We start from the raw sequence: 10,308 nt of genomic DNA on the forward strand, positions 1-10,308 counted from the left end.
TGTAGCTCAAAGAATAGACTTTACAATACTGTTAGTTTATAAATCACTGAAAGGCTTAACACCACAATACATTAAAGATCTGCTGCTGTTGTCCAAAAACTTCCAGACCCCCCAGGTCTTCTGGCTCTGATCTACTCTGCATCCCCAGAACCAGAACCAAACGAGGAGAAGCAGCATTCAGCTTCTATGTACCACAAATCTGGAACAAACTTCCAGAAAACTGTAAAACAGCTGAAACACTGACTTCCTTTAAATCTTGACTAAAAACCCACCTCTTTAGATTTGTATTTGAAACCTAATCAATTACAAATTTAACAAGGGCACATGACTTAATGTAATGTTTTGATTGTTGATTCTATGTTGCATGACTTTGTGTTTTTGTGTTTGTTATGATGTAAATCACTTTGAAATGCCTTGCCGCTGAAATGTGCTATACAAATAAAATTTGATTGAAATAATTGATTTGTAAAGGGTTTTTTCCCCCCCAAAAAATTAAGACACGCTTGCGTTTTCTTTTTTACAGGATGAAGCAGACTTTATTAAGTCATTGACCTATTATCTCTACCTGTGGTCCTTTGAGTCTGCAGCAGAAAAACTCAAGAATGAGCTGCAGCTCTGAAGCCTCACCTCTTTGACTTCAGGATAATTAGGAGCTGAGCCTCCTCCCTGGAATAAATCAGCAACATGCATTAATTCTAATCAGCATGTTCAGTCGGGCTTGACCGGCGCAGCCCGAGGGGCAGGAGCACTTGTCTGAGTGTTTGAGTCCCATCCATGTGGCCAGCCATGCTGAACCATGCTCTTCAAGGTTCACTGCAGAGTTCCTGCACCATCACCAGCAGTAGCAGAGCAGGTTGTTTCTGCAGAGCTCACCTGAATAACCCTAGCTGACCTTTTTGACAAACACTTGCAGGGATGATGCATCTCATCAGGAGACGGTTAAACTCACCATGCAAACTGCTGATGAACAAATATATATATATATATATATATATATATATATATATATATATATATATATATATATATATATATATTTTTTTTTTTTTTTTTTTTTTTTTGAGAAACACTGATGTAGGAGCAAGTTCAGTTCTAGATTGTTATAAAAAAATGTAACATTGATTTGGGTTATTAATGGTAGATGTTGCAATGACACCATCACAATACATAAATACATTCATTCCAAATGTCTCTGTGGCCTTTAGCATCTTGGATACAGTAAGAGTCATCACAGACGTCATAGTCCAGAGCAAAAAATCATAAAAATACACCAATCAGGGATGATTGCCACTCTTATCCAGAAGATGGCTCTACATGTTTTTATTCCTTTTTTCTTGAGTGCTATGGCAGATAATAAGTAGGCAGAGATACCATCTAAAGGACTCCACACCAAAGTAGATTATTTCACTTATTTTATAAACTAATCAATTTCTAGAAAAACTAGTTCTTACCTTGGACTTGAGAGTCCAGTAATCCTCTGTGCCGTACTCCACATGTCTGAATGCTGTCAGATAGTCGTAGCTGATCACTGCTGTCTGCAAACACAAGCAGAAATGGGTGAGGAAATTCTATGCAGCTTTTATTGCGACATTAAACCAGAAGGTCTTCTAGATTAGGTGAACATGTGTTTAAGACTTTAAAAATATCTGTGTTGAGTTAAAGTAGTTTTGCAACACTAAAAGCAGGTTTATGTTCCAAGCAAACAGTCCAATTTCAAAGCTACATCTCATCAGAGCGGTTTGATCCTTTTACAAATATTTAGTCCCAATGAGAAGATCTTAAAGACAATAATGTGTAGTGCAATGCCTTACCTATACACTAGTGGTTTATACGTCACATACACTAATCATTTTGCTGCTAAAAATCACATCACATGTTGGAGTTGTGAATGCATGTTGTAGTCCAGATCTCAGCTTAAAGACTGCTTCTTATTCTCAGTATGTCCCAACTGAAAGTGCAAACATTCACCTTGACCTTTATAACCCCAGAAAAGCCCTGAAATCATCCAGCTATATGTTCTTAGTGCAGTGAAAGGAATCAACCCAGAGGGAATCAGGCTTTTGCAGAGGCAAGCCCTAGACTCTGGAATAACCTGCCTCCTGATATGCTACAGCATCTATACAATCTATTAAAAAGTAAAAAAAAATAAATAAATAAATAAAAAATAAAAAAAAGACATTTGTTTTTCAAATTTGGTTTCAGTCCAATGGGGTCTTTTATTATGATGTTTCTCCTTGTTTTAGCATGTTTATACACACATTTAAAAAAGTGATTTATGCTCTTTTCTGCTTGTTTTAAATAGTTACATATCTAAAAAGAAACTATGTTATGGCTGGTGCTCCATATAGCAGATTCACAGAGCTCATCTAACCTACAAACAAAAAATAAACAAATGAGCAATAACCTTTTCTGCCTACAGTCACTGTCTCTCAGAAGATGTGATCAAACTCAAATCAGACATACATGTGAGAACATTTAAGATGTGAACTCACAGTGGATGCTGCTCGTCCAAAGCGGATCACACTCAGGTCATTGAGGTCAAGCTGCCTGTTGTAGAGATAGAACCCCGAGGAGGCGAACACTACTGTGGCCAGAGATGAGACTTTTAGGAGCCGGCCCGCCATTGGAGACCTGTAGAAGAAGAAGAGGTCCAATTAGTTCACGTTTAAAGACATAAAAAAAGAAAACTGTATCTTTTTTGTAAAGATAACCGAGAAAGAATTAATGAAAATTGAAAATGCCAATAAAAGTCAGACATTAGTTTCAGCAAACACCACCACTCTGATCTTAAAGCACTTACACCGAAAGCTAAATCTAGCCACATGAAAATGTCACTCCTAAAAACAAATATTTTATGGACTTCTGCAAGACTTGGATTTTATAAGGAACTGAAATCTGTGGTTTAACTGCTGGTCATTTAATTTCATAATTTCACAAATATAAACAAGTAAAACATGTCCTCTGCGTATTGCGTAGTAGATCTCAATGTGAGTTTTAGATTTTGAACAAAAACTATTGGAAAATTAATAATGATAATAATGGAGGGCGGGGGGGAAACGCAGATGCTTCTCGAATGGAATGTACCATGAATACTTCCTCCTTATTAAGGAACTAATTCCAGACTGTTTTGATACGTTCACTGCATTCTATTCAAAGAGTTACTCATTTAAAGGACTTGTGTTTTTACGCATGCTGTCAGCTGAGCTTAAATGATAAATGACAGATTGTACTCATGAGTGAAACCTACTCTTCTCTTCGGCACTCACCCCAAGACGGAAGAGAGAGGCTCAGGTGTAAAATCCCACTCCTGATAAAAGCTCCTCCACTGCCGTCTAGCAACGGGTCTCAAACACCATCTTTAAGTTGTGTTCTTCACGAAAGCACCATATTTAAAATGACACAAATAAGTTTCAGTCCGCTGGCAGTGCTGACCTGAACGCCTCTTGAACATCTGAGTTATGCAACAACTGTTTGGTGAGTGCTGTGAGAGTCGGAGCGAGCTAACAAAAACAGAAATCTGTCACACAAACAGACACGCACAAACACTTAGCTATCTGAACTTAGAATATCAACTTGGCTGAAAAATCAACCACAGCCTGCGCATCGCTCTCCTTCACTTACCGGTTTGATTTGCGACCTCTTAGCCGGGTTTTCGAACGAAAAGGAACTCTGGGTAATGCAGTTTCAAATAAAAAGGTAAGGAATTAATTCAGATTTATCATTAAGTCATAATAGCACCCTGAGGCATTAAGACTATACTCAAACTACAAAAATATTTTCCAAAGGTATTTATGTTAGTACAGTAGATTTTTACGTTTTTTTTTACGATGATTACGGCAGTTTTAAACTACATTTCTGGTGACCTTAGTGACGTATTAATATGCGTCTCGGTCAACAAAACGTATTCGCTACACCAGTGATAGATTCACATGAAGCTCGGAAACCCAAAGTGTCATTAAAATAAAACAAAACTGCTTTAGATAATGTTAAAAATATCAACATATACGTAAAATGTATGCCTTATTTGGAAACACAAAATAATTTCGAATAATAAATAAAACATAAGATGTTCAATTTTGTTAAGAAGTATTAGAAATATTCCTTGAAATGTTCTTATGAAATATATGTTTTTTTTAGATTAGGAGGGCAATTTATTACTTCCACACAAAAATATAAAAAAAAAAAAAAAAAAAAAAAAAAATAGGTGAGGAAACATGTTCTTACTTAATTCAAATTACAGGTTTTTGTTGTTTTCACATTTTTTCAGAAATGCAACAAATATTTATTTATTGTAAAAGAAAAACAAAATGTTTGATTTTGTTACAAGACAAATAAAAAATGTGTTTAAAAACTGAAACTAATGGACAAATATTAATATTTGTCCATTCCTCTCAAAACAAATATTTTAAATAAAACATGGCATTTTGACAGCGTGGATGTTTTATTGTTGGGTTCACAAATTAATACATATTATCAAATGCAAAAAAGAAATGAAAATTAAGTTCAAAATTCACTTAAAATATTAAAATGTTTGTGAAACGTGTGGGAGATACAGTGATTTAACGTAAAAAATTTAATACTGCATTCACTTCATGCAACATCCAAATTTTCACTTACCTGAGAATTTTGCAACAAAGGTTGAGTTTAGTATTTTATTTTTCTTTAAAAGTATGTTAATAAAATTTCTCCAATATTAAGGTCAATTTATATAGTTTTCATGATACTTAGTTATCTTAGCTTGTACTTAGGACATAATAAAATTTTCTATTTGCATAGTAATTTTTTCCCTTGGATTTTTAAAAAAAATATATATGATATGACATATGCACATGGGTTGCAGTGTCCAAGTGTACTTCATTGACCGTTGGAGATTGACACCAGCACCTCTCACATCCCCAAAAGGAATATATTTTTTGTCAAATGATCGTGATTAAATGTAGATTTAATGTGAACTCTTCTGCGCCAGGAAAATGTATGCATCCATTACATGGAGAAACACTGGCAATGAAAGAAAATCCAAGTAAAATAGCAATAAACATTTTTATTGATTAAAAACAACTGACAGTATGTGATGGAGAGCAATCTTTCTCACAATAAATACAGAATTTATTAGTCAAGCGAGTCTGAAAAATGAAATCTTTCCTGTCGTTGGATTCCATGCAGACACATTGAGCGTGCTTCTGTCCGAATGGTTTATTCAGATGTAAAGCAGGAGGAATGAAGCATTCCAACAAAGAAAACATTTTTGGTCTCATCTGCTCAGCAGAACCACCAAGCTTCAGACAAAGTCTCCATCTTTGTTGGACTTCTGTCCTTCAAAGGGACGTCTGTTCCTCTGAACAAAAAGCTGGAACCAAAGAATAGCATTGGTTAAATAAAGTGGGCTGGACTTTTTCTTTTCCATACTGAGACTAAAACCATTCATATTGGCTGTAAATCCTGTCTAATCGTTTACCTTTGCTCCTTCCAGAATATGGGGGTCCTTCTGCAGCGCGTTGTTTAGTCCCTCCTCTGTGGAGAATAAAACCCAGCAGAACCCTTTATGGAAGCCGGTGTCTTTGTCCTGATCAAACACAAAGATCAGTCAAATAATACCATAAAAGCAATGGGACATTTTTACAAAAAAAAAAAAAAAAAAATCTATCTTCGTCTCAAAATGCACAAAGTTTAACATCCTGTTTTTAACTGTACTGAACTAAAAGCAAAGGAGTGAAAACTTACAAATGGAAGGGTGCACCTCTTCACTGCACCAAACTGTCCAAAATACTCCTTCATCTCCTCTGAAATATAAACAGATTGGTTGAGAATTCAGGACTCATCCTTTAACATCCTGAAGTTTACCAGACTTCAAGTTCATCTTAAACAGTAATATTGTCTGAAGTCTTTCAAGCCTGGCTTGGGTACAATCTTAAAATTAGCCCAAATTTAAATGGGTTTTTAAAATACATGGACTGGTCAAATCTAAACTGACTTTTTTATTAATTTATTTATTTATATTTTTTTATTATTACGTAGTGTTCAGTTTGAAGACAGACGTTTCCTCTCTGATTTTACAAAAGAAAATAAATGTTAAAAGATAATGTGTTTAAAGGATGAGAGGCTACTTAATGGGATGTCTATTATATAGCCAATGCCATTAAAGTTGGCAGCTGTTGATTATTAAGTATATTAAGTATGGGGCTGGAATTGTGAGTAAACTACCTGCAGTCAGACTGAGTTATAGAGTTTGAGTGATGTGACAAACTCTATAACTCATTGATCTTAGGATCAATCTTCGAGCGATAGACTAATGTATCCCTCTTTTCCTCTTGGGTGGCAGCTGTGTTAGGGTTTGATGTCAAGTTCTGCACTTGGCTTTCTTTCTAAATTGACAAGTGCTCACTTTGTTTTATATATGTATACAATTTGTTTTCGGACGTGGAAATTGATACAAGTACCCTGAACTACTAGTATGAACATAGCTACAGAGGAAAATAAATAAAAACAATTTATTGCAAAGTCCGACACATTAAAACCAGTCAACCACAGGCTGAGTTGACCGATCTGTCCTCACGTGTTACATCACAGGCAATTAAAAGCACCCAGAAAGAGGTTTTTTTTTTTTTCTCCATTTACAATTTTCATAAAAATGTCGGCAAAAATTGATAACAGGAAGAAGACTCACTGCCAGCTACAGTCCAGGGGATTTTAGTCACAAACACCTCCAACACTTTCTTAGCCGAGGCTGCCATCTTGTCTCCTTCTCCTGCAACTATGACCCCTGACGTATACAGGCACGTGATCCAACATGACTCAGTTACGTCATGGCCAAGATGGCAGCCTCCATGGTGGCAGAAAGCGGAGAGGATGTTTTCAGGAAAATGTTTAAGTTTTATAAAAGAAGAGATCCGCCTCCAGACTTAAGGGAAGTGACGGACTTCAGCAGCGGAGCAGCATCGGGAGGAAAGGTCTCTTGCAGGATCTATCTGCAAATATGTTTGAGTGAACTGACAAAACCTGAATTCTGATGGTCTTACAGGTTAAAAAAAACTGTTCCAAAGTGATGCTGCTAAGTTTGAATACCTTAAAACAGAAAACAGAGTTCGAAGGATTGGGTGCTGAGAGAACAGTGGTAGTAATTTTGATATGTCTTGATATTTTTGTGTTAAAACGGCCAGATTGTTCCAGTAAAACTGGATCCAGCTGCTGTGAGTGATGAAGAGGCTGCCTGTGTCGGTTTGCAGCCCATCAGAGACTGGAGAGCTTTCGGACTGCAGGGATACCCAGGTACATGAAAACACTGTGGCTCTGAAGGAGGAGTTTCTTCTGGACTCCTGCCTTACAGTGGACTAGAAGCTCTGCATCAAGCCAATGCACAAGGTCAACTAACTTTAATAGTCCTCTGTGTCTTTTGTAGGCTTTATTTTCATCTCCAATCCTTTCCTGCGGGGCTCCCAGGCTTTCTGGGTTAGGCAGTGTTTGAAGACATACCCTCAGAAACCGAACGTGTGCAACTTGGACATGCACATGTCACCCTCTGACACGCAGGACATCTGGGCCAGGAGTGTGCAAGCTCTGAGGTGGGAAAAGCTCAGACAGTAGTGTCATTATTTCACTAAATATTGTTAAGTAATGGGTGCTAGAATTTTGCTGCTGATAGTATCAGCTTGTTATGTTACTTCTGATTTTTATTTTTATTATTTTTGTAGACTTTTATTCATAAGTGATTTTGATTGAGATGTTGCATGTTTGGACATCCATCCCTTACTTTCAGACAGATGATGTGTAACTGTGGTTACAAGGTATTGTTTGTACAACTGAGAGCAGCTGATTAGCGTTTCAAAATCTCAGGTAACACCTGAGCAGCGACTCCAAATCCCCCAGGAGTTGAAATGGAGGTTTCATGGATGCAGAGGGATCGGAATGGGCTCAGATCCCATTCCTGACTCCAACATATCTCTGTCAGTTTTCTGACAATGCGACCAGACAGGTTTAAAGAGGCGCAGCAAAAGCAAATCGGGCGGATTAGCAGTGCTGGCCAACAACTGATGGTGTCGTTCAGGACATGTTACAGTGAAATATCGCTTCTGCTACCTGGAAATTGAGCTGTTATCGTTGTATGACAGCCATTGGATCTGTCATACAGCAACAATGTTTTCAGTCAGAGGTCTCTTTAGATTTGCTGAAATACCAACTAGTACTAAAGATCCTTCAATAACTCTTTGAAGATCCTTAGATGAGTTACAACAATTATCCCCACTGGGATAAGTAAAATATTTTTTATTTGAATTTTCCCACCAGCAGATGGTGCTATAGTGAAAGAGAAAGCCCATGCTTGAAGAATCCCATTTTGGATGGATGGAAAGTCTGATAAAGCAATTTCCAGATTTTTTTTAGAGTTCACTCTAAAAAGTTGGTCTAAAGCAACTCATCCCTAAGCAGCCAGCATGCACTGACCTGAGTATATAAATCTTCTCCACAGGACTCCCGCTTCTGTAAAGAGACAACCAAAATCTCTACTAGAGAGGCTGCGTTGGGTAACCCTGGGATACCATTACAACTGGGACACTAAGGTGAGGTTGCAATGTACCTGCACATGACAGAGAAACATTTTTATCAGTAAAATTGTACATACATAAAATAGTGTCAGTGTTTGATCAAATGTTTTTTTGTTTTTGTTTTTTTGTTGTTGTTTTTTTAATGATGGCTTAACCTTTAATAGTGTAATATTATCTATTTGCATTCCCATATTTAAGGTTGTCCAAATTGCCTCTAGTTTTAGTTTACTTTAGAAGATCTGGCAGGAAATCTCAGAAATCATACATTAAAATAAAATTCCCTTAAATTTCCAGGAGCTTAACATATTCCCACTGTTTATGTGTTCCAAGACTTACTGTGCCAAAAGTTTCACGCCATTCCCGGCTGATCTGCACATGCTCTCCGAGCGGATAACAGCTGCCTGTGGCTTCCCGGGATTCAACTCGGAGGCAGCCATCCTGAACTACTACCGATCAGATTCCTCCCTGGGAATCCACGTGGACGAGTCAGAGCTGGATCACTCTCGTCCTTTGCTGTCGCTCAGGTGAGAGGAAGAAACCTAGACTGCCTCAAAGGTTCTGCAGGATTGTGGGAATGTCCTCAGTAATGTGGTTTTGTTCCCCGCAGTTTCGGACAGTCGTCCATCTTCCTGCTGGGCGGCCCCCACAGACGAGACCCCCCCACTGCTATGTTCATGCACAGCGGAGACGTGATGTTGATGTCAGGACCGAGCCGGCTGCTGTATCATGCCGTCCCGCGGATTCTTCCGGCTCCGCCGCAGCGTGCGGCGCTTTTAGAAGAGCTCAACTGTGCCTCGGGCCTGCAGACGGGCAGCGTCCTGGAGCCGGTGTCTCAGGAGGATTGGGATGTGTGTTCCAGGTATATTCAAAGCTCCAGAGTGAACATGACTGTCAGACAGGTGTTGGGATCTGGACAGAGCTTCCCAAAGGAGCCAATGTCCGCACTCCAAACGGGCGACGAGGGCTGGATGGTCGGGTGTCATGACGATGGAAACAGTGGGAAAAGGAAGAGGACATGCAGTGACCCTGTGGGGACGGTAGAGACGTGAAACACACACAGAGCTTTTTACATCTAAAGAAAGCCACTTCTGAAATGTAAATTTTCAGGCAATAAAATTAAAAGGTGTTTTGGAGTTCTCAAAAAGGTTCAGAAATTTAATTCCCAACCTATGAAAACTGTCTGCATCCTGCACAAAGCAGCTTAAAGGGATATTTATTTTTTTAATGTGTCTTTAAATATTTTAAAGTTACAGAAAGCCAAGTTTATCGCTACAGAATCAGTCAATCAATGACTGAAACGCTTCTCTGGTGCTGTTCAGCTCACCTCCATGGTGGACAAGTTTACACTACTAACTTGTGAAAGAGAAGTCTTGAAGGAAGAACTTGGAGAAATCAATAGGTTTATTTGTGTAATCAAATGTTTAATGTAGACTGTAGTAAAACTGAGTGACTATGAGTTGTATGTGTGTGTGTGCTTCAATAAACGAGAAGCTTTGAGATGGATTAAAGCATGGCGTTGGCTTATATTCAGATTTAAAATTCTTCCCTCCCTTTTGCAGCTGCAGTAACTTATTTTCCACTAGGTGGCAGCAAATCACCAAAAAAAACAGTAGTGGAGCAGCGCTTTGATACGCAGTAAACCATGGAAAACCAAATATGAACTTATTTAATGTCTTGCTTATATAAATAAGTCTTCCATATGTCTAAACTGTGCATGTTTTTCATCTGTATTTACTTCTTTCTTGATTAGAATCAACTGAACAATGAATGT

At 38.0% G+C, this 10,308-nt stretch overlaps 3 protein-coding genes across 6 annotated transcripts in view; 1 reads left to right on the forward strand and 2 right to left on the reverse strand.

Annotated features, from left to right (window-relative positions):
• Positions 1–3,695, reverse strand: part of adck1 (aarF domain containing kinase 1) — a 47,143-nt gene extending 43,448 nt beyond the window's left edge. Inside the window, exons 1-3 of one of the 3 annotated variants that reach the window (XM_015047348.1) lie at positions 3,622–3,695; positions 2,493–2,631; positions 1,452–1,535 (exon numbers count right to left, since the gene is read on the reverse strand). In XM_015047348.1, the coding sequence (XP_014902834.1) occupies positions 1,452–1,535; positions 2,493–2,624 (216 nt within the window). In that variant the 5' untranslated portion in view covers positions 2,625–2,631; positions 3,622–3,695. The other 2 variants (XM_015047346.1, XM_015047347.1) reach the window with 2 other exon arrangements.
• Positions 3,696–5,021: 1,326 nt separating this feature from the next.
• Positions 5,022–6,749, reverse strand: slirp (SRA stem-loop interacting RNA binding protein). Its single transcript, XM_015047351.1, has 4 exons — positions 6,665–6,749; positions 5,722–5,780; positions 5,456–5,563; positions 5,022–5,347 (listed from the first exon to the last, which is right to left on the reverse strand). Exons 1-4 carry the CDS (start codon positions 6,729–6,731, stop codon positions 5,279–5,281), a joined length of 303 nt encoding a protein of 100 aa, XP_014902837.1. The 5' UTR covers positions 6,732–6,749; the 3' UTR covers positions 5,022–5,278.
• Positions 6,750–6,779: 30 nt separating this feature from the next.
• Positions 6,780–10,044, forward strand: alkbh1 (alkB homolog 1, histone H2A dioxygenase). Of its 2 annotated transcripts, none has more exons than XM_015047349.1 (6): positions 6,780–6,947; positions 7,158–7,266; positions 7,397–7,559; positions 8,462–8,552; positions 8,868–9,061; positions 9,145–10,041. In XM_015047349.1, the coding sequence occupies exons 1-6, from the start codon at positions 6,804–6,806 to the stop codon at positions 9,584–9,586; spliced, it is 1,143 nt and encodes a 380-aa protein (XP_014902835.1). In that variant the 5' UTR covers positions 6,780–6,803; the 3' UTR covers positions 9,587–10,041. The 2 variants fall into 2 exon arrangements, with proteins under 2 accessions (XP_014902835.1, XP_014902836.1); XM_015047350.1 differs by lacking the exon at positions 6,780–6,947 and adding an exon at positions 6,961–7,018 and having other exon boundaries at positions 9,145–10,044.
• Positions 10,045–10,308: the final 264 nt, after the last annotated feature.

Source organism: Poecilia latipinna, unplaced genomic scaffold, assembly GCF_001443285.1.
Source record: "Poecilia latipinna isolate Pla-1442-1.1 unplaced genomic scaffold, P_latipinna-1.0 Scaffold821, whole genome shotgun sequence".
NCBI classification, from domain to species: Eukaryota; Metazoa; Chordata; class Actinopteri; order Cyprinodontiformes; family Poeciliidae; genus Poecilia; species Poecilia latipinna.